At 40.0% G+C, this 24,957-nt stretch overlaps 1 protein-coding gene across 1 annotated transcript in view; it reads left to right on the top strand.

The window, feature by feature from the left end:
- Positions 1–5,833: 5,833 nt before the first annotated feature.
- The window catches only part of LOC135472556 (scavenger receptor cysteine-rich type 1 protein M130-like), a 34,926-nt gene continuing 15,802 nt past the window's right edge, over positions 5,834–24,957 (top strand). Inside the window, exons 1-10 of the mRNA XM_064752110.1 lie at positions 5,834–6,030; positions 6,710–6,785; positions 7,260–7,319; positions 8,245–8,437; positions 15,491–15,627; positions 16,645–16,813; positions 17,877–18,034; positions 22,395–22,557; positions 22,935–23,107; positions 24,763–24,910. Of these exons, the coding sequence (XP_064608180.1) occupies positions 7,262–7,319; positions 8,245–8,437; positions 15,491–15,627; positions 16,645–16,813; positions 17,877–18,034; positions 22,395–22,557; positions 22,935–23,107; positions 24,763–24,910 (1,199 nt within the window). The 5' untranslated portion in view covers positions 5,834–6,030; positions 6,710–6,785; positions 7,260–7,261. The remainder of the gene's footprint in view (positions 6,031–6,709; positions 6,786–7,259; positions 7,320–8,244; positions 8,438–15,490; positions 15,628–16,644; positions 16,814–17,876; positions 18,035–22,394; positions 22,558–22,934; positions 23,108–24,762; positions 24,911–24,957) is intronic.

The raw sequence follows: 24,957 nt of genomic DNA, 5'->3' as shown, positions 1-24,957 counted from the left end.
TTCACTTATACGACAGCGGCCAGCATTATAGTGGGAGGAAACCAGGCAGAGCCCGGGGTAATACCACGACCATCCGCAAGTTGTTGCGAAACCTTCCCACGTACGGCCGGAGAGGAAGCCAGCATGAGCTGGACTTGAACTCACAGCGACAGCATTGGTGAGAGGCCATGTGAGGTACAAAACAGTATTATGATGATACATTTTACTGCTAAGTATATAGGCCTTTGAGGTCCTACATACATTTCATAACTCAATGTCACAATGAACTCTGTGTTGATTTTTACATCACAGCTGTTATTTATTGATAAAATGTTACAAATATATTTACTATTTATTTAAAACCTGCATGTAGATGAGAGATGGCTGGGCACCTGGTGCCTCGTTATGTACGGCTATGTAAAAGGCAGCCCTGCTGTTACAATACTTAAATTTCATCTCAGAAACAGTTCACCTTCCTTCCTTCATACTAGATAACAAGGAGGCACATTACATGCACTCTAAAGACTCCTTCGTCGTCATATGACTGAAAAATGGTTAAGTAGCACGTTAAACCCCAAGCACTCACTTACTTCTTTCTTCATTGTTACGTGAATAATCAGTAAGAGTGATATCCCTGCCGTATCCAGGTAAGTTTTTATCCTGTCTATCAGTCTGGCCAGATAACTTAGGCCTTTGGATGGTATCTCACACTGCACAGTGAATGAAAAAAAATGGAACAATTGTTAGAATGCTTCCTGATAAATCTTTATCCCTAGAAGGTCTACATTGTGGTAGGTATAAATTCGTATCAGAAAATGGAACAAAGATTCAGTGAAACATTTTTATACTGGTACCAAAACTTGAGTTTGGGCAGCTTTTCATTATAAACTACCATGCAAGTTGTTTATTATTATGTGGGTGCGATGCAGCATAGGTGAAAATTTTCTTGGGTTTTTTCAGGTCCGATATCTCATCATCGTGTCTTGTAAGATTTAACACGTTTAACACCTGTTGATATATCTGAAATTCAAGACGACGCGACCTGTACATTGTAAATTCACGAGGTTGTTTTGGTAAATCATAAACCTGTACTTGGTTAATTCACGAGTATATACTGTAGCAAGTGGCGTTAGGAATTTCAGACTTTTTAGGTATTTCTTTGAAGCTTGTGATTGGCATATGTCAAAGTTTTCACTCAATGTTAACTCAAAGTTAATGAAAACCGCTGTCTGCACTAGCTTTCCTTGCCACAGTAAGGATACCAGCATGGAAGGCATCAAGATAGTGCCATGGTTCTTGTTATTGGTCATGGTATTCCGGACAGGTCACGTGGGTACACGCTTCTAAAAACAGCCCGTAGTTTATGGTATCTCATGACTATGTGGGAAGACATGTCCTGTGGGGTACACGCTTACATCTGATAACAGCGGTTATGTCATGTGGGGTACATTTATCCATCTTATAACAGCTTGCAGGTAATGGAATTCCAGACAGGTCACGTGGGTACACACTTCCATCTGATAACAGCTTGTAGGTCATAGTATCTCATCACTATGTGGGAAGACATGTCATGTGGGGTGCACACTTACATCTGATAACAGCGGTTAGGTCATGATATTCCCGAGAGGTTACGTTTGTACACGCTTACATCTGATAACAGCTTGTAGGTCATGGTATCTCATCACTGTGTGGGAAGACTTGTCATGTGGGGTACGCGCTTACATCTGACAACAGCGGTTAGGCCATGGTATTCCATCACTAGGTGGTAAGACATGTCATGTGGGTACACGCTTACATGTAATGACAGCTACAGGTCATGGTAAGCCTATTTTCAACAGGAAGACAGGTCGACGCCCACGTGGGTACACTTTTTCTTCTGATAACAACTTGTTATCATGGTATTCCCGTCACTACATGGGACGTCATATCACGTGGGCACGCGCTTGTATTTGGTCATACCATGTACACCATGGTATTTCCGTCACTACATGAGACGTCATGTCACGTGGATACATGTTTACATGTGCCCACAGCTTGTATAACGTGGACACACGCTTGTATCCGGTCATAGCATATACACCATGGTATTCCCGTCACCACATGGGACGTCATGTCACGTGGACACATGCTTACATCTGGTCATAGCATGTACACCATGGTATTCCGGTCGCTACATGGGACGTCATGTCACGTGGACACATGCTTACATCTGGTCATAGAATGTACACCATGGTATTCCCGTTTCTAAGTGGGGAAATTGTATATATCAGTTGTAACGGAAGATACATGTAGTTTACCTGCAAGTAGAAGCAGCCAGCAGTCTTCCATAAGGCCAGATGCCTGAGTACTAACCGATGCGTCGAATCCGGTACACTTGAAATGGTCAACATTTGTATTGTACGAAATATCATGCTACGAACTAAGAAAATGTTTAAAAGTATCTTAGTTACGCTGTTATTGTAACCGCTCAGATAAACATAACGTTGATATTAGAACTGTACCCGGGTTGAGTGGAATTACATGTTAATATACATATGTGCATAGGGGCATAGTATCGGTACGTTAAACATGGGATAGAAGGATCACATGTGTTTAAATCTTCTACATGTAATAACATACAAAATTATACATTATATTATTTGGTGCTTTGTCAACCCGGACGGTAACATATTTTATACCCCTAATTCGCCTTAGCTGGTGGATAGTCTCTTTCAGTTTTGTTTTCAAATTAGATTTAGCCAATCATCGAGAACAAATGTTGAAACGTTCTCCCGTTTTGCCCAATCATTGACGTATTTCCATTTACATCCAGCACTACAGTTTGGTCCGCATATAAATCTTTTACGGCTGTCTATACTCATAGGACCCTTCATCCATAACGTTTAAAATTCGTATTTTAGGCCTATCACAAAATCCATGTTACCGGCCAAAACATGTTTACATGGTTCCTAGACAAAATCGGATGATTCACAGTCACAATTATACACACCAGACATATATATTCATCAGTCCAAAACTCTTTAATTTAAGCCTTTACCAGCCACAGCATTCGCGTTTATACTGATAAGGAATGCACGTGGCATTCTTGACAGTGAAATAATTAGATATAACTTCAGCACCGTTCAAAATTCTTGGGTTGTAGATCATGTTTATTCTGGGCAACGTAGCTTGATTTTGAGTCTCTCTTAATTAGCTGGTTTTAATTAGCTGGTCAGATCGAAAAATCTTCCGCTCATATATCAGGCAGTCGACTATGTATATCTAACCATACGCTCTGGTTGGTTGGTGAAGAAGAGCGCATGGTTAGGTATACATAGTCGACTCGCTGATATATGAGCGTAGACACATGTATATCAGCACTTCTTATATAAATACATGACGGCATATTTGTAATTTTCTTTGTTATTCCTTAAACATGTATGCGCTCTTTGTGTAAAATATACCGTTTCCCCGGTCCTCAGTGAATAGTATTATTGCAGTGTACACTTTCTATGCGTTGTCCTGGGGTGATGTTTTTTCCATCTCAACCAGAGTACCTGGCTGAAAATACAGAGCTTAGGCGTCAAAACTAGATACAAGGAAGATCAAACAGTTAAACAGTTCTATGGAATGCTTAACGGACTTGCTTTCCTGCCACTAGACCGCGTAACAGAGGGAATGGGTTGTCTGAAAGGCAGCATTCCTGATGGGTTAGACGATTTTGATGTCACTTATGTCACCGGTATCTTTCGTCGGCTCGCCAACAGAAATGGCCTTCTCCACCTTAGAAGGCTTCCTCCACTCTTTCCCCCAGAGCTATAGATATGTGCATAATATTACACTTGGAGACGGAGACAGAACCAACACCTTGTGTGAAAGCTGGAACAGATCCTTTTAACACCCACGTTGGCCGATGGCATCATTTGCAAGGTGAGTACATGCAAGCGATGCGTCCTTTCTGATGTTCTCAATTGCAGAGAATACTGGTGGGTGTTAAAAGGATCTGTTCCAGCTTTCACACAAGGTGTTGGTTCTGTCTCCGTCTCCAGAGCTATAGATATGTGCATAATATTACACTTGGAGACGGAGACAGAACCAACACCTTGTGTGAAAGCTGGAACAGATCCTTTTAACACCCACCAGTATTCTCTGCAACTGAGAACATCAGAAAGGACGCATCGCTTGCATGTACTCACCTTGCAAATGATGCCATCGGCCAACGTTTGACGAAGACAGTACACAGAAAGATGAAAGACATGCAGCAGAGACTGAAGATGTTGTGTTCAGATATAGCAGCCGAACGAAAGTTAATGGAAGAGTCCCTCCAAGGGACTGGCCACAACATCCGTTTTTGGTTGCAACAGTTTGTTTCGTAAATAAATTGCTGTGAAGTTGCGCTGCAGTTTTGTGCTATAGCTTTAACATGTGTTATTAAACTTATCCTGAACAATGGTAACCTTTTCTATAAAGTTGTGCTGCATTTTTGTGCTATATATATGTTCAATATGTGTTAATAAACTTACATCAAGAACAACACTGATGTCTTTTATTCTTTTTTCACATGTTCAAATTTACAAGGTTTAAACAGATTAGCTGCTAATCCCTCTTACCCCGTTATCTGGTAATCATGCCTGCGTTCTGACAGAGGATTAAGAGGAGAATCAAAGAATTAAAGTCCCTTGCCTCAGTATTTATTCTTTGATGATAGTAACATCGATATATGAGCGACAGTTCTAACTCAGTAGACTGATCAGCTTTCAATTTTTAGTAAAGTATATATACTTATATATATAGTATATTACTATACTGTTATAGTTTTCTCCTTTTACAAGTATCAGTTTGTTCAAATGTATGAAGGAAACAAGCTTTAGTTACAAAGAGGACTTTTTGCCCACCCTTCCAGTAACAGGAGGACTTTTTGTCCGTATACCGCTGTCCTGTTATGTGACAGATGTAAGAACACACCTACAAAGCTAGACCTATAACGTCTGATTTTATTTGTTCGATGTATCATCATTTCAAACGCGCAGTTTTGATATTTATGATTCAGATATCTGGCCTTTTAATCTGGTCTTTTATATGTCAGATATACCAGCATTCAAACGTTCAAAATCGTATTTCATATGTTAAATACACGCAAACACTTTGAAGGTACAGTTATTTGTGATCATTTTGTTTCAATTGTGATTTTCTTACTGTATTACTGGCATAAATAGCTCTTGGCCAGTAAGGTTACTCGTTCGAATCCAGCCGTCGTCGGATTCATGGTGCCGTCATATAGAAAACAAATTTTCTGTTAATGCACAGCATTAAACAACGACATGAAAAGGGAATTGACAATAGTACGCGTATTATAAATCCACATTTTGCGTGTGTTTCATTCTTCACTAACATGACATAAGTACAACTCGCAATATGATCCTCCAATCCTCCAGAGCTGTGCAAATGTATACACTCAAAACTTAATCTTTTAATTTTAACCGAACGTCTGTTGTCTGAGTGATGCTAGAATGTATTCTGGTATTGCAACAGATTATTCTGTTAAATATAACACTTTATATCCAATTAATTCAATATAAATATTCTATTACACTAACGGGGTAATACTGTATGTTGAATATGACACAGTATTATGTTATAATAACAGAAGACATTCTAGCATCACTCAGACAACAGACTTTCTTTTCATATTAACAGATTAATTTTTTCAGTGTACGTCGTCTGTTTGCTGGGTGTCAAGTCTGTTGACATATAATACCTGAGCACCAGCTATCGCAATACACACGTGAACTTATCTCGAGGGCTAACCTAGATATCCGCCTGGCCGTGCCTGGGTAGTGAGGCGATTGCTAACATAGCCTACGTGTATGTTAACCGAGAAACACGAGTATTCGATCTAAACCAGATAGCCGAAGATTTCTGTACACACATGGTTGCGCAATCTACAGATCTGTTCAGAATAGAGGAAATTTCACTTGAACGCCTTGTGAGGAAGACGGTTAATTCTGTAGAACCGGAAACTAGGGAATCAGTATTGAAGATTAGCGTTACCGATAACGTACATCAAGCCAGGTAGGTTAACATTTTAAACCGACAAACGAATCGTAGATAATGGTTGTGTAGGCCTTACGCCGAACTAAAATGTCAGATATAGGTACATTTATCGCTGAGAATATACGCTTTAGATGGATGAAATTTGATATTTCTTGTCTGCAATGGCGTGGCCTATGATTTACGAATACAAACAGTTGAACAGTTAATGGTGATACGTAAGGTTGGCTACTTCTGCCGTGCGTCCTCACAACATTGCCCGTACTATATGGTGTATATACATAGACGCGTAGACCTCAATCATCGTCAATTGTCAATCGGGTTACGGCATTTTTATTTATTTATGTATTTATTTGATTGGTGTTTTCCGCCGTACTTAAGAACATTTCACTTATACGACGGCGGCCAGCAATATGGTGGGAGGAAAGCGGGCAGAGCCCGGAAGAAACCCACGACCATCCGCATGTTGCTGGATGACCTTCCCTCGTACGGCCGGAGACGAAGCCAGGATGAACGGCATTTTTAAAAATTTTACGTGTATCCCCTAGTTTTGCCAAAACAAGCGAACCTTGATACAACAGTGTAACTCCCCTGTTTTATATACTGATATTTTGAATACAACTGAAAATTTTTTGCCCAGTGTTACTACCCACCACCTTGAGGTTACTAAGGTAACAAAATGCTATGACTTCACTTCCAGCAACCACAGCTCAAGAATAGTGTTCAAACTACAGGTTGATTTTTGTTGAAGAGAAAAGTACAAGCTGCACGTGGTGGTAAGGCATGGTACAACTTGATTCTTAGGAGATATATATTTTTGAGGTTGAAGTTAACAAATTTACTACATAAGAAGCAAAGAAAATCAATGTGCAGTTGCAAGCTATATTGCCATTACAGCCTCGTTTTTGTTTGATCCGCTCAATGTCTGCAGTTTTCAAGTTGTCTCCCAGTCTCCCGTACAAAACACCCGCCATCCACGTACAAAACAACATGGCATTTATCTGCATTTAATACAGCATTTAAAGCGGACTTGGCCAGTATTAATTTCTATGCTTATGCCCTGTGTACCAGTCTAACTACTGCATACAGGGGAATCCTTGAGAAATAACATTACCTTGGTTGTCTGATGACGTAGTCAAAGCTAACAATTTAAATCCGGGTTGAGGCGTATACTGAGATGAACATTTCACAACATAACACATATTTGAATATGATAAAGGTGTTCATTAAAGGGTTAATCTTTTTTTTAGGAATGTCAGCTGTTTATGTGAAACTGTTCTTGCTGATTGCTGTTTCTGTACTGTGTACAGGTATGTAGACCTATAGCTCGGTTTTAGAGGTACGGTAAAATGTGATTAACGTCATGTGTATGATGCAAGTATTTCGTTCCTTGTTTGAGTAATTTTAATGAGTGTGCTTACGCGCTGCCTACTCTAAAAATGATCTATTAATTTTGCAGAAACTGTTGTCTGAGTGATGCTAGAATGTGTTCTTTTGTATAACACAATGCTGTTATATTTAGCATATTATTTTGTTAGTCTAATAAAACCTTTGAGTTGACAGAATACATTCTAACATCACACAAAGAAGAGACATTATTTTCTAATGTACTGCGCGGAAATATATTTAGGCTAACATAAAAGACAAGGCCATAGAGCATAGAGCAGCGACTGTCATAGTTGTCAAATGGCGCTTCATAAACTATATATTAGTTTAAGACGCAAAAGACTTATTTTCTCGCGTCATGTGTATTTTTTATATTGAGAAAGGCATAACACTGCAGAATTTGATTCGGTAAATATGCAAGAGACCTGGCGGTGGTTTAGTTCTTTTATTTGTTAACGTTTTCACATACATGTATAAATGTCCGTATATAGCCTATTCTTACTTCTGCTTATTATTAAGTACCAGTGGTTAAATATAATTCCATATTAGTCTACACTATTGCATAAATAGGTCTACATGTACTTAGTCTCCACTGAATAGAACTGAACACTTGTGTATGATAGCACACAAAGTACTGTAAACACTACATGTGTTTACATATACAAACCTCTGTACTGATGTTGGAATTGTTAACCTACTTGGACTAAAAAAGAATGGTTTCTAGAATGCCTTTTATAGAAAGGTTTTTAAATTGTGATTGTTTAAACTGATTGGATCGTGTTTTCTGACTTCAACATACACCTGCTTTTTTGTTTGTTTGTTTTTTTTTACTTTGGAATTTTCCGCTAGACTCAGCAGTGGTGTACAGTCCTGACGGCTTGGTTCGTGCGACAAACCCTTGGAGCCTATGGGGGCGGGTTAACGCGCGCGACTCATATTGGGATAGTTGGTATCCGGTTTGTTTGAACAATGACACAATGGACTCTGTTCACCGACAGAAGATGGCTTTATGGTTATGTAATGACCGATTGGGTTTGAACGCGTGAGTAGTGATTTCTTTCTTGTTTTCTTTTTCATTCTTTTAAATGTTTTGGACATGTGTTTGTGTATTAATCGGCACATCTTTCTAGTAACATTAGCTGTAGTTCAAACGCTATTTCAACCAACCTGACTTCTTGCATGTGATTCTGAGTTATTAAAGGATACATGAAAATTATGATTATGGATTTAATGGTGTTACGGTATTGAAAACAGACTCAGTGACTCAATATTACAATGTAAACAATGCTTTATACATAAAATGAGACCTACAGTTTTACAGACAGTTCAACAACAACAACATAAAAAAACACACACATCAGTATTACCGGACTTTAAAAGTTTCCAGTTCACCTTTGCATCCCAAGGAACGTATTCCAGGAAATCCAACGTAAAGACCATGGGATAAACACACAATTCACACAAGTCACAAGTTGTCCCAGTCAGGTACTTCGCTAGGTTAGCGAACGCGAACACAGTACACAGGTTACACAGAACTGGAACAGGCTTATATACGTTCCAGGTGGATTCAACTATTTTTAGACACAGAATTAACAGCCAATGAAATAAACGAAGCAGTGCTTTCAATCAGGTCCGCGCTGTACACATATAACAGGGCCTGTTACGCTTTCACAAACGACCGCAGACTAACAGTACATGAAAACGTTAAATACTCATACATAACACCCCCACCCTTCAGGGAAAGAAAGTTTTGCATAAAACTTTCTTTAACATATTCATAATCATGAATAATAATAACGTTTACCACAGTCTTTAAAAATAAAGCTGCAGAAAACTAACTAGACACGTGACAAACAATCAGCAATCACATTATCTTTCCCTTTTATGTGTCTAATCTCTAGATTAAATTCTTGCAAAAGCAAACGCCACCGTAACAATCTTTGGTTTTTACCTTTTAGTTTGTGCAAGAAGGTTAAGGGATTGTGATCTGTATACACAACAATGGGGTAACTTGACGAAGTCACATATACTTCAAAATGCTGTAATGCTAGAATCAAGGACAGACACTCCTTTTCTATTGTCGAATAATTTCTCTGGCACTTGTCAAATTTGCGAGAGAGAAAAAACATACAGGGTGATCAACGTGATCTGTTTCATTTTCTTGTAACAAAACTGCCCCAGCAGATATATCACTAGCATCAACAGCTAGCTTAAATGGTAAATTAAAATCAGGTGCTACAAGTATGGGGCCGCTGCTTAGCATGGCCTTTAATCTATCAAAAGATCTCTGACACTCAATGGACCACAAGAATTTAGCACCTTTCATTAACAGCTGAGTTAGTGGCTCACTATCAAATGAAAAGTTCCTACAGAACTTACGATAATAACCTGCCATGCCCAAAAACGCTTTAATTCTCTCTTACAACTTGGCACTGGAAAACAAGAGATAGCACTGATTTTAGAATTAACAGGTTTTACCTGTCCCTGTCCGACAGCATGCCCTAGATATGTGACAAAAGCACAACCAAACTCACACTTGGCCAAATTTACTGTAAGATTGGCTTGGGACAGTCTCGCAAATAATGCCTCCATGATAGTTAAATGTTCCTCCCAAGTGTCGCTGAATATAATTACATCGTCGATGTAAACACGACACCCTTTAAGGCCTGATGTAACGTTGTTCACAAGTCGTTGAAAGGTGGCAGGGCTGTTCTTCATCCCAAAAGGGCATGACTTTGTACTGGTATAAACCATCTGGGGTAGCAAACGCTGACACCTCACGAGCGCACTGCGTGAGCGGTACTTGCCAAAATCCTTTCAATAGGTCAAACTTGGAGACAAAGTTGGACTTTCCCACGGCATCGATACAGTCGTCGATCCTTGGAATGGGAAAGTTGTCCGCTTTAGTGACTGCATTCACTTTGCGATAGTCTGTACACATACGGTAAGTCCCATCTGGTTTTGGCACAAGAATACAAGGTGAACTCCAGTTACTGTTACTAGGCTCGACCAGATCATTTTCAAGTAAATACTGAACTTCTTTTCTCGAGTATTCAGTTTTAGTTGGGTTCAGTCTGTATGGGTGCTGTTTAATCGCTTTGGAATCTCTAATTTCAACATCATGGTAGATGGATTCAGTCCTGGTTGGAACATCAGGGAACAAATGTTCATATCGACGAACCAAATCCTTCAACTGCTGGCGTTGCTGATATTCCAGATGACCCAACACAGAATCAATGTCCTCAAGAATACTTGAATTCTGGAGTTTGGCTGACCGGAACCTTAAGTCAAAATCTTGATCATCCCTAACAGCTGAATCAGGGTCTAAGTTAGAGGTAACAACTCCACTAGGATGTACAACATTGCGATCAGTGCTATCTATGTGACAAAGTTGTCTAGATTTGCGCCGATCAGGAGTGAAAATAATATAATTAAGATCACTTAGCCTCTTGTCTACTACATAAGGTCCAAAATAACGCGCTTCAAGTGGCTTACCACTAACTGGAAGTAAGGCCAATACCTTCTGACCAACTTCAAATCTGCGTCTTACTGTCTCTTTGTCATACTTAGTTTTCATACTCTTCTGAGAAGCTGTAAGATTCTCTCTGGCTAACTCACATACTCTGTTGAGCTTAGTACGAAAACTTGACACATACTGTAATAGGTTAACATTGTCACTATCACCAGACACAAGCTTTTCCTTGAACAACTGTAGTGGACCACGCCCAGTATGGCCAAACACAAGCTCAAATGGACTAAATCCAAGTGACTCTTGTACAGACTCTCTTACAGCAAACATTAACAAAGGTACACCCTCGTCCCAATCTTTCCCTGTCTCAAAGCAGTAAGTTCTTATCATACTTTTCAGTGTCTGATGGAATGTCTCTAGTGCTCCTTGACTTTGTGGGTGATAAGCTGAGGATTTATACTGGCTAATACCTAGCTCATGCATAACTTGTTGGAACACACCAGACATGAAATTTGAACCCTGGTCTGACTGTACTGACTTAGGCAGACCAAACATGGTGAAGAACTTAACTAAAGCCTTAATTACAGTCTTGGCAGTAATATTCCTTAGTGGAATTGCCTCTGGGAAACGAGTTGAAGTACACATTATAGTTAACATATACTGATTTCCAGACTGTCTTAGGTAGCGGACCAACACAATCTATTAAGATTCTACTGAATGGTTCACCAATTGCAGGAATAGGCCTCAAGGCTGCCTGGGGATTGTCTGGTTAGGTTTCCCCACTAACTGACATGCATGACAAGACCTGCAAAATTCAGTAACATCTTTCCTTATCCCTGGCCAATAAAAATGACTGAGAATCTTATGACAGGTCTTATTAACACCTAAATGACCTGCTAACGGCGTTTCATGCGCTATGGTCAGTATGTCTTTACGATAAGACTTGGGCACAACTACCTGATGCTTAACTGCCCATTCATCCTCCAACGAAACATCGGGAGGCCTCCACTGCCGCATCAATATGCCAGACTTGACATAGTAGTAGCATGGGTCAGGTAAAGATTCACCATCTTTAGCTGCATCATTAAACAAGCAAGAAATACTTGGATCATTGTGTTGTTCAGCAATCAACTCAGTCCTACAAAATGGCTGATCACCACTAACAGAATTAGTATCTACTTCCTTCTGGCTGTCTAATTTGGAAGAATCTCCATCCAACATGTTGTTGAGAAAAGTCTCACTCAAATCAACAGTATTACCCTGGTCTGTACTGACTTTTCTAGACATAGCCCATGTAACAACACAGGACGGACATAAACCCGCTATCTCGCTTTCAACTGGCTCTGTGACTGAATTCAGAGAAGGCTTATTAACCATTAAGGGATCAACAGTAACTTTATCATGTGCTAAGTCATTTCCCAACAACAAATGAATACCCTCAAAAGGTATTGAAGGCTTAATGCCTACCCTGACAGGTCCAGATATCAAATCTGATGACAAATAAATATCATGAAGGGGAACACTGACAAAGTCACTAGACTCTACACCTCTAATAAGGGCACGAACCCCAGAGTATGACTCTTCAGAAAACGGCAGAGTATTCATCAACAACAGAGACTGAGATGCCCCAGTATCCCTTAATATCTTTATAGGGGTAGCACAAGACATGTAGCTTCTAAGCGACACTGAACCAGAATTGATAAACGGAGCGAAGCTATCCATAGAGCATTTGGGAATCTTATCCAATCCCGTATCAGCTAACTCAGATCTGCTTTTAACTGCTGATGTAACTTCCGGCAATGTTTTGTGCATTGCAACACAAAGACCTGTGGGCTTAGACTCATTCTGAGCTTCCCGTCTCCTTTTCAACTTGTAACATTCACTCATCACGTGACTTCCCGCTTGCAAAAATTACAAGTGACCCTATTTCGAGGACTACCATTCCAATCTGAACTACGTGAACCATGAGCTGTAGAAGCACTGGAGCCTGGTGTAGAACTCTTCTGTGTAGAGCTACCTCTACCTGTTGCATGTGACTGGGTATTTCTACGTGTAAATGAATTAAATGGCTTACCCGTGTATGTAACATACACATCAGTATTACCGGTCTTTAAAAGTTTCCAGTTCACCTTTGCATCCCAAGGAACGTATTCCAGGAAATCCAACGTAAAGACCATGGGATAAACACACAATTCATACAAGTCACAAGTTGTCCCAGTCAGGTACTTCGCTAGGTTAGCGAACGCGAACACAGTACACAGGTTACACAGAACTGGAACAATCAAGCCTTGAATGACGTCACACCCGCAGAGCACAACACAGGGTAAATCCAGGCATGGAGGTATAATCCACTTTAGAACAGTCATAGCTCCCGCAGAAACTCACAAACGAGCCGTTCAGAGACGTAGAGTAATGTCACCTTGTGGCAGAACGAACGTCCTTTGCAAAACTCAAAACTTCAGTTTAGAGTCCGTGACGACCTTATCGGTCAGGTGAGGTCAGCGTGTTAAACAAATTACACAGTCAACACTGTATAATCATAATAAAGATCCGAACACCAATAAACGTGACTTCCGCAGAAATTCACTTAAACCAGACATCAGTACAACTAAATTGCGCTGATATTTTAGACTATGTTGGTGCACTTAAAACGAAATTCCAAATTCCAAGGATCTACATCAGCCAGCTTCTTTACCGTCAGGTAACTCGGCGAATTTCGGTCCACATTTATAATACAAAAATCCATGAAATTAACAAGAAGCTGACAAACAACCAATTGGCCACCTTCTGGAGACACCGGGGACTGATCCGACCACAAAAACAAATTCTAACCAACGACGGAGTGCACCTAAACACTCTAGGCCAGGAACTGTTCTACCGGTCTATGAAACGTGCTGTCTGCGCCGCCATGGGAGGCCAAAAATAAAAATTGGAAATAGAGAAGGAAATCAATTAAAGAAGAAGACAGGGAAAACAATAAGAAGACCCATGGGACCAAAGAAACTTAACAACCAGGAAACGAAGACCAGAAACATGAAAGACATTATGACAAAAGGACTATCTCTTGCTTCAACTAAGTGGATGAGGCCTGACATCCTTGCTCCTCATTTATACTTGTCGCACCTGTTACAGGCACAGGTTTCCAGTACGCTGGTTTTTCCTGGACGGCGTCCGGTATAAGTGGCGGGAGCTCCTTAACTCCACGCCACAGAGGAGGAAGCAAGAGAACAAAACTGTTAACCAATAAATAAAGGCACTACTGTTGTTTTCTCTCTGTGTAAATTTCTGTATAGGCAACTCATTGTAATTTTTTAATGCAGATCTATGTATTTCTAATGTAAAGATAACGTTAATCCCTGTAAATAGCTTACTATTTATCCCCTTTCTGTTAAATGACCATGGCAGCATTTGAACCTATAGAATAAGCTGTAACATGCTACCCAACAAAGAGGTTAATCCCACTAATTGACTCATGTACATATGTAAATAGTATACCAACGCACTGCTGTTATGTAACAAAATATTCATGTGTTAAAAAAAAAAATAAAACACTGATTTGATGGGCCACGATATCCGCCAGGAAAGTGGCCCTAAAACCAGTAAATAAACAAATTTTTCACAAACGACCGCAGACTAACAGTACATGAAAACGTTAAAGGAGTACACGAGTTCGTTGTTCTTGACATAAGAAACAGGCTGCTTAAACAACATGGGCCAGTATCATAAATGCTGATTTTTGTATTATTGGTGGACATTTAGTTATCTTTTGTGTTTGTTTGTTTGATTCATCGGGGACTAATGTCGCTTTGAAAATTATTTCGGTTATATCACGCACCTTGTCGCCCTGTACATGTACCAGGCCTTACCACATACATACAGTGCTGCTTCACTGGAACCTCATACCGAAGACACCAGCCATGACGCCTCATCTAGTCATATTATGCTGGCACTTGGTCCATGCCTCTATTTTATGGCCCTACCTAGGTATAGTACATGTAGTAAGATTACCGATGTTAAAGACTTATGTATGACTCGTTTCGGGATTGAGTCCTAAATATACAGTTTGCGAAACAGACGCTCTATCCTACACCACACCAATCCCCCCCCCCCCCTCCTCCCAGTCGATTGCTATCTATTCTGTTTCGCTCAACTATGTTTCGACATGTGAATCCGAATTATTGGGTGCTTTGACACGGGTTCGAACGATGATGATGATTTGTTTTGGTGGCTGCTCATTTGTAAAAAACTAAATGTACATTAGATCTGAAAAATGGACAGGATGATGGGCTTAAATGATGTGTAAACGTCCCGTTAATCCCATGTGACTTGTCGTACCATCAGTTTGTCACCTTCTACGAAGTCATGGCGTAGGAAGTTTCATTCGATTTTAAAGGAAAACTTGCAAGATGTATTAACAGAATTTGCAAACCGAAGCTGGAGAACACAGGCTATAAGTTTTTGCACATACACGTATATGCACGAGGCGTGATGTCATTGCATGCTGTTGACAAATAATTTGTCACGCATGGGCCTCTCTAAAAGTTAAACGAATAAATTGATCGTATAATCCCCAGTTGAACACAGTTGGTAGCGTAGCAATACTAAATGCATTTTTATTTTCTTCAGGTCCTGGGCGGAGTCTTCTGTGAAAACCAGTTTTTATTCCTACTTGAGCTTTGCACTGACATGCAAACCTGACATATCCAACTGTTCTTTCTCTGGCCCAACTCATTGCAACCACAAACGCTACTGGGTAGTTTATTGTGAGTTTTAGGTTTTCATCGTTCTGAAGCTGTTTAACGTCAATTACTAAGTTATTATTATCAGAATTATTATCATAAAAATGTATCAACCATCAACATGCACAAAATGAAGTAACCAATGTCGAAATACACTGCATGTGACCTGTTACAACCACACACGTTTTGCTTACGTTCTTAAGTTATGATTAGGGGCCTCCGTGGCTCAGTTGGTTAGCGCGCTAATGATCAGCGTAATGACCCAGGAGTCTCTCACCAATGCGGTCGCTGTGAGTTCAAGTCCAGCTCATGCTGGCTTCCTCTCCGGCCGTAAGTGGGAAGGTCTTGCAGCAACCCGCGGATGGTCGTGGGTTTCCCCCGGGCTGTGCCCGGTTTCCACCCACCATAATGCTGGCCGCCGTCGTATAAGTGAAATATTCTTGAGTACGGCGTAAAACACCAATCAAATAAATAAATAAATAAGTTATGATTATCCTTTATGTGATGATATGTGTCCGTTGGTGTCATTTTCTCTCATCTTTGTTTCTTTTGAAACCTGTTTTGAACAGATTTACACTATTCAGAATTTCTTATACACAACCACATAAATAAATGATTATGGGATAATCATGTCGGCAATGAGCGACTTGTATATCTTGAATTGACCACTTAAAGTGTCTACGTATAATATAAAAATGTTTCAGTTTGAAATTTATATTAAGCCAAGCAAGGGTATTTACGAGTACAGCGTTCCCACAACTGTGAACTCAGAGAATAGAAGTACCATGTTATTTTTATATATTCTGGTGCTCAATTTGGTAAGACATGCAACTTGTCGAAAACATATTTGATATAAAACTGATATATTTTTTGGGTGGTGGTTTACCGCTTTCAAGTATGTTTCACTTATATTATCAAGTCAGAGAAATTTTGCTGTAAATAAGAAATGGTACACTTCAGAATAATAATTCCTTATTTGCTGATATGAAAATCATTCACCACTGATGACTTTGTCTAATTCTGTGTGGCCGTCATTTACAGGTAGCTTGCCCCAGACGGACGACCTCAGCGTGAAGCTGGCGCGCGGAATTGATGAATGGAGGGGGCGACTAATGCTGAAGATGGGAGGGAAGTGGGGAGAAGTCTGTAATTCGGGTTTAACAAACAAAAATTTCGCCAAGGTTGTGTGCCGACAGCTAGGGTATAATGGGTAAGCACTGTCTCTCTTTTTTCGTTGCGCAGTCATTTTGACGATTATTTGCTTTTACAATAAAAGTAACTCTAATGCATTATTCGTGGCACAGTTTTCTTAAAGGAGAAGAAAACTTAAAACAACGACACTATAGGCTGAAAAGAGCACATTTTTGTCTATCTTGTGGTGCCTGCTGCATAATTTTGCGATTTTTCCTCGCCATACACGTAAAGTCTGAAAACGGCGAATCTGGGATAAATCATTAAGTTCACCGCGTCCTCCTGTTTAATACCCTGCAATTTATGCTGGGGGTGTGTTGCCTTTCAGCCAGTGATAGTCCGACCGACTTCAGGACTTTACCTTAAGCAAAATGGAGTCGCCCACAGCGGACTTTTGGCGCTGACTTTATTTATAGTTTATCAACTTGAAGTACATATTAGATTTTTTTGTGGCATGTCCCTGCGAGGAAATGCATACTCTCTTCAGTGGTATTTGTTTGATATTTAAATTTTCTTCTCCTTTAAGCTTTGCGATTGGGATCTGCCAACTGACATGACTAAAACAGGTGTACTCTATCTAATTTGTCTGCCTATGGTTTCGTCTTCAGCGCTCAAAGAACGTGGTCTTAATTTTAACTCATTCTGAGATCAGCGTGGGGTTAGAATAGTAGGCTCTGTCACAGTAGGGTTGTGGTACTATGGCAGACTTATCAAAAGCCGTAGAACTAGAGTTTTGGATGTGCAGCGCAATACTTTTAGATAATGGCCTTATGTTAAGATCTGGTACCCTGGCCTGGCACACTTATCTTAAACCTTGAAATAACCATATTTAGTGAAGGCGAAAACATTAGCGTCAGGCCTATTTATTTATTTACTCGATTGATCTTGCTGAAACATTTTTCACTAATATACCACGGGTCAGGTTTTTAGGTGGGGAAAACACTTCGCCCCTTCACCACTTCGCCAGATACCTAATAAATCTGTTGATTTCAGACGCAATAGAGCCAGATACAGATGAATTCGAACTCGTGAAACGTTGATATGCCCATGTTTATCGCTATGTGTGTTTATGTTTTATCAAGGTCGTCTCCCTCTTCAAACACCCTTCCTGCCAGCAAAGCAGGTGAAGATACATTCACACTGACTGATGTTAACTGCTCCGGCAATGAGAGTCGTCTGATCGACTGCGCACACTCGATTCCCGGGCAATACGAATGCACCAACGACATCTGGGTGGAATGTAAGTCAGCTTTCAATAATTCGGAATAAAGCATTGCGATAAACCACAGTAACCGCAATATACCACATTTGAAACATAATATCTGTACACCATCAACATGTATGTGACATAACTGCAGAAAACCACCGGTGTGACATAATATCTGTACACCTTATTTGTGACATGATCCTGTGAACCACTGGTGTGCCATGACATTTGTACACCTCATGTGTGGCATAACCCTTGAGAACAACTGGTGTGGCATGATGTCTCTACACCTCATGTGTGACATAATTCCTGTAAACCACCAGTGTGCCCTGATATCTGTACACCTCATATGTGACGTAATTCCTGTGAACCACTGGTGTGATATGATATCTGTACAACTCATGTGTGACATAATTCTCTAAACCACCAGTGTGCCATGATGTCTGTGCACCTCATGTGTGACATAATCCTTGAGAACAACTGGTGTGGTGTACTGTCTGTACACCTCATGCGTAACATAATCTCTGTGGACCAGCAGTGCGACATAATATCTGTACACCTCGTGTGTAACGCAGTTGCTATAAACCACCTGGGGACCTCCGTGGCTCAGTTGGTTAGCGTGCTAAAGCAGCGTAATGACCCAGGAGCCTCTCACCAACGCGTTCGTTGAGAGTTCAAGTCCATCTCATGCTGGCTTCCTCTCCGGCCGTAAGTGAGATGGTCGTGGAAGTTGTGCCCGTATAAGAGAAATATTTTTGAGTACGGCGTACAACACCAATCAAATAAAAAAACAAACCACACGTGTGACATAATATCTGTACACCTCATGGAGATATAATCCCTGTAAACCACCGGGGTGACATAATACCTGTACATCTCGTGTGTGACGTAACAGGTGTAAACCACCCGTGTGACATAATATCTGTACACCTCGTGTGTGACGTAACAGCTGTAAACCACCGGTGTGACATAATATCTGTACAACTCGTGTGTGACGTAACAGGTGTAAACCACCCGTGTGACATAATATCTGTACACCTCGTGTGTGACGTAACAGCTGTAAACCACCGGTGTGACACAATAATATACTCTAATATATTCGCGTGTTTGTTTATATTCAAATATAAATTTTGACAACCAACTATAAGTAGCCTAATTCGTAGGATTATTCTCCTTGATGACAGGATAATATATTTAAAAGATGAAAGCATAGAGATTAAATAAGAGCAGGGACGACAATGTGACACCAAGGTTTTTTATTGCGACTGTCCAAGTACATATATGCTTAAAGAACAGCAACACAAACAACAAAAATATGCAATGATGTTAGTTCATTTAGTCTAAGAATCTTCTAAAAAACGTTCACGCTAGGGAATGAAACCTCGGTTTTTTATGAGCCTGAGATGACAATTTAATCCCTAATTTCTCCTCAAATTATACAATGGAAATACTGGTGTATATTCGGCTTGTACAGGTTGTACTAAAACCACTAAACACAGGACGAGCTGCGCCAGTCTATACGTGGTGTTATTGATATGAGCTTTCGAGAGCAAATGCTCCCAACATCAGATATTATAAACACAGAGTTATCAACTGCAGACCTTCATACATATGTATATACAAAAACCCGTCCCGTTGGCTCAGTTGGCAGAGCGTCCACTTCGGGGGCGGTAGATACAGGGTAAATCCTGGGTCGGACCTTAAAAGAGGAAGTTGTGACTTCCTCGCTTGGCATTCAGCAATAAGGGGATAGTGCAACAACTGGTTTACCAGTATCAGTATAATGGCTCGGGTGGGACGGCTTACTTGCCTTTGGTAAGTCGTCTCAGTGAAGCAGGGCGAGATAAAAGAGCTGTGAAAGTCCGCCCTGCAGCAAGGAAGCACGCATTCTAAGGACTCCTTCGACGTCATATGACTGAAAAATTGTTTAGTACGACGTTAAACCCTAAGCACTCACTCACTCATATATATAGACAAGAGAATTCTGTTCTAATCTATGCACAATAACCTATAATAAACATGAAATATATACAAAAGGTGTGTAAGTTACAGTTACAACATGGGGTTGAGGTGTTCAAGCCAGATGATCACCCAATCGGGGCCGTCTGGAAGCGACCGAGGTGACAAAAGACGACCAAGACTGGATGGTTATCTAGCTTGTGCACCGAAAGCAAAGGCAGTATCTTACTTAGACGGTGGTTTCATTGTTTTATAAGAGTCATCCGTTTCATGAAATCCCCGTTTTAGTGACTAAAGTTGTACGAGTTTTTCTAAACATTAAAATTCATCTTAATTAATACGCTTGCGACGCATATGTATAGGCTTGGAAAACAGTGTATTTCACTAGTATATTAGCGACATTGATGTGGTCTTATTTGAGGCTGTTAAGATTTTATGCATAACACATAGTGCCGTGACAAAACAACATTATTGTACCGCATGCGTTTACTTCGTGCTATTGTTTATTTTCGCACAGTTTTTCGAACAGATTTTAAAGGTATCCAGTAAGTTAACTCACGTCATGCTGAAAATTTCTATGTTTGCATGACCTCAAACACTTTTACCAGCACAGCTTGATCTGTTGAGGGACTCAAAGAAAATGATATTTGTCAACGGGGCAATTTTTTGAAACAAATACCACAGGCCAAAAAAATCCCCAGAAATGCACTATGTATCGCTTTAGAGAAAAAAATTTGTGCAGATATATGAAACAACTCGTGCAGTAGTTTTAACAGATGTCTTTCTGATTATTGCAAATAACGAATTTGCTTGAAAAAATAAATCCAGTCGCTCGTAAAATTTAATCCGTTGTACTGAAAATGCTAACATGTTTATATTTAGTTGTTTTAAATAGTTGGGACAAAGCGCATTATGGTCGATGCGCTGTTGTTGTTGTTGAAAAGTGTCAGTACCTAGAAGAGATCGTACGATGACGGCCTTACCCGAATTCCATGGAAGGGTATAACGGGACTAGCTTTCTAGTGCTTATATTAGCAGTTACAAACGAGGGATACTCGCTAGTTCAAATGGTAAGGAGATGAAATATGGACACAGAGCTCTGATTTCAAATCCCGAAGAGTGAAGCAGTCAATTTTTGAATGGAATATTGCGAAATTAGTACGTAACATGAACACCTGTGATCCGCTGGCAAACCGGTGGGTATGTAGAATGGAATCAGTGTATAATACTGAATACGTATCAACCATACTGTGAAGCGAAGTCAAACTAGTTTAGCTACAGCTAAATTGTGACAACAATAGTGACTATAGTTGAACAGTTTTAAGGATACAGACCTGCCTTGTATGTTAAGAGGGCGAGAGAGTCGGTTAAAATGGAGTGATTCTTTGTAGGCCAGGGGAGAGTAATTAGGTACAAAGATCTATTATTTCATACGACAAAAGATTTGGACTGTGGTTTTAATTGAAACAATGTTCTGCCACTATGGATTGGTTACTGTTCTTGTTTAGAATATGGTGTTCAGAAAATCGCGTGCTTATTTGACGTTTTGTGAGGCCGATTTAAGAGGCCGTGAATTGTCCACATTTAACGCTGTAAATCACATTGATCCGAAGACCCTAATCCTCTTTTGTCATTAAATTTTAAAAGTCATGGGTACATGTTGTATATAAGCAGATAAATTCTACTGCTGGTTTAAGTCTTTGAAGGAATTTATATTGTCTTGATAATTTTATAGAGGCAGCACCTAAATAAGGTAGTCTGATAAAGATTTTGCCTTTATCTGTTCCAAAGTACTTAAGTTTCGTGTTGTTTTTAAGTTTTATTAAAAAAATACTGGTGGTTTTGATTTTTCCGGAATCCATTCATTGTGTTGAACATATTATTTTTAAAGTACAGATCTGTTAATTTATGATATTCATTTGGTCCGTTAGAACCGAACGATTAGTAGCCCGGAGATTGGGGGTTTTAACTGTTTTGTCGTTCAAAGTAAAAACAGCCCTACTCTATCATCTAACTTGTGAAAAATGTAGTCATGTTTACAGTAAACGTGGTCAGTAATAGCTGGCTAACATTTCTGACGGATCACAATATACAGTAGGGCTTTTCTACCTTTAGCCATCAAAGAGTTCGAACTCAAAACTCTTCTATTGTGTAATAACTGGGGAAAAAAGCCAGTGCCGTTCAGCAAAAGTGTGGCAAAGCGTTAAGGCCATCATCTGAACATGGCTTCATCGTATGCCGAGGGAGAGCGAAGGGACGAAGACATGAAACTATGACCACGATGTAACAAAGTCACGAAGATACGAAGCCAACACACGATGAGCATCGCTCCATGCCATCGTGTCATCACTTGGTGCCATTGCGTCGTCGCTTTACTATGATGGAGCTATGATGGCCGTATCCGGCATTCATTTGAAATATGCTTGTCTGACAGGTGGCCATGCGGATGACTTCTCACTGCGTCTGGTGGATCGTTTAACTCTTCCTACCTTTAATGGACGTTTGCAGATAAAACTAGGTGGAGAGTGGAAAAACATGTGTGGGGAGATGAACACGGCGGCCGTAAGATTAGCCTGCCAAAATCTCGGCTTTCAGACGTACGTAGGCTATTATTGTATTAATATTCACTGCTTTCAGCTAGGCCGTATTTGGATTCAACCCGATTCCCTCCAGAACGCCTTAAAAATCCCTTACTCATCCATATATCCTACCCACCCATATATAGGCATGGATTAAATTTTAACAAACGAAGTGTTGTATTTAAAAGCACTATATTTTGGTTGACTCTGAGGTAATTTAGTTGGGACAGACTTACCCTAATGTTCCATTGTTGTTTATAGTTGGCAATTTTATGCATCTATGGATCATCCGTGGACATTTTAGTCTAAATATGAACACCGTAATGTGTGTACACGAGATAATATCAACCAGGAAAGTGGACATAAAATCATTTTGTATGGATTTATTGTTTTAGAGCATATGCGCGCCAACTACCCAGTGGACTGTTTCCAGTGAGCACTGATGCCCACATCTCAGGCAGCATGTCGTGCAGAGGTACAGAACAGAGCTTATCACAGTGCGCTTTTAACTCTGATTTCTTTTCGTTGACATCGTGTGCGAAATCCATCGGAATTGTTTGCTCTGCAGGTAAGATACTAAATAGAATCGATTTTGCTGTAGACATGAAACAGGTATGTTTAGATGTCATACACAAGCTCTTAAGGCCTAAGACGGTTTACGAATCGTGACTAACAAGACTGTAAATGCTCAGTATTTAAACCGAGAATGCAAAAAGGAAATTGTACAAAAATGAATGATTTCATGGTCATGATTGCAGAATGGAAATGAAAAAATAGGTGAACACAATGGATTAAACGAACTAAACGGACAAGCTTGTTCAGTACTGCATGACGGCAACCGACTGTGCAGCGAAGACTTCACAGGAACCCAGCGCGAATGAGATGGTCAGACTAGTTCGCTTGAAAAACCCAACAGTTCAGTTGGTGACAACATATTGTTACGATCGTATGCTTTGATTTTATTGGTTTATTTGATTGGAGTTTTATGCCATACTCAAATATATTTCACTTATACAACAACAACCATCATTATGGCGGGAGGAAACTGTATAGAGCCCGGGAGAAAAACTCAAACATCCGCAGGTTGCTGGCAGACTTTCTCACGTACAACCGTTGAGCAAACCAGCATGAACTGGAACGCAAACCACTAGGCCGCCGAGGCCCCTGTATGCTTTGAAGTGGGCCTTCTTGTGAAGTTTGAATTCTTCTACTAAGTACGTGAGGAACTGTTTCTCCACATTCATTATACTGTAGTTGTTTTACAGTGTTACGTGACATAAGCTGGCTTAGCTCTTTGGTTGCTGGCCTGATTGCTGAGACATGATATGAAGATGTAGGAAAATTAAACTTTGTGATAATGTGTGATGTGAGGAAATTAAACTGTACCATAATGCCTGATGTGGGAAAATTACGCTGTCTTATAATGTCCGATGTGGGAAAATTAAACTGTGTTATAATATCTGATGTGGGAAAATTAAACTGTGTTATAATATCTGATGTGGGGAAATTAAATTGTACCATAATATCTAATGTGGGGAAAACTAAACTGTGTTATAATGTCTGATGTGGGGAAATTAAACTGTACCATAATGTCTGATGTGGAGAAAATTAAACTGTGTTATAATGTCTGATGTGGGGAAATTAAACTGTACTATAATGTGTGATGTGGGGAAATTAAACTGTACCATAATGTCTGATGTGGAGAAAATTAAACTGTGTTATAATGTCTGATGTGGGGAAATTAAACTGTACTATAATGTGTGATGTGGGGAAATTAAACTGTACCATAATGTCTGATGTGGAGAAAATTAAACTGTGTTATAATGTCTGATGTGGGGAAATTAAACTGTACTATAATGTGTGATGTGGGGAAATTACACTGTGTTATAATGTCTGATGTGGGGAAAATTAATCTGTGCACTATTGTGTGATGTGGAAAAATTATACTCTTTTATGTCTGATATGGGAAAATTAAAGTGTGCTATAATGTTTGTATGTGGGAAAATTAAAGTGTGCTATAATGTTTGTATGTGGGAAAATTAAAGTGTGCTATAATGTCTCATGTGGGAAATATGAACTGCGTTGTAATGTTTGACGAGGGAAAATTGAACTAGTAGGGACGTGTGAGTACCTAACCAGCCTGTTGAATCAGGTTATACGGTCACAGTTTGCTTCTCATCAATACATTATTGTTTCATGGCATGTGTTTGCTTCATTTTGTAGAACCAGACTACCAACTTCGTCTGGTCAATGGAGGTCCAATGTCGGGTCGACTTGAGGTTAACATTGGTGGCATATGGGGCACTGTTTGTGATGACAGTTTTAACATGGATGCAGCTCGAGTCGTGTGTCGTCAGCTCGGATTCCCCAGGTGAGCATGCGCAGAACATTGTGAGAATTCGTCCTGCAACTAAACAA

Source organism: Liolophura sinensis, chromosome 8 (assembly GCF_032854445.1).
Source record: "Liolophura sinensis isolate JHLJ2023 chromosome 8, CUHK_Ljap_v2, whole genome shotgun sequence".
Classification (NCBI taxonomy): Eukaryota; Metazoa; Mollusca; class Polyplacophora; order Chitonida; family Chitonidae; genus Liolophura; species Liolophura sinensis.
Note: the sequence above shows the minus strand (reverse complement) of the source record. Positions and strands in the feature narration are given on the sequence as shown.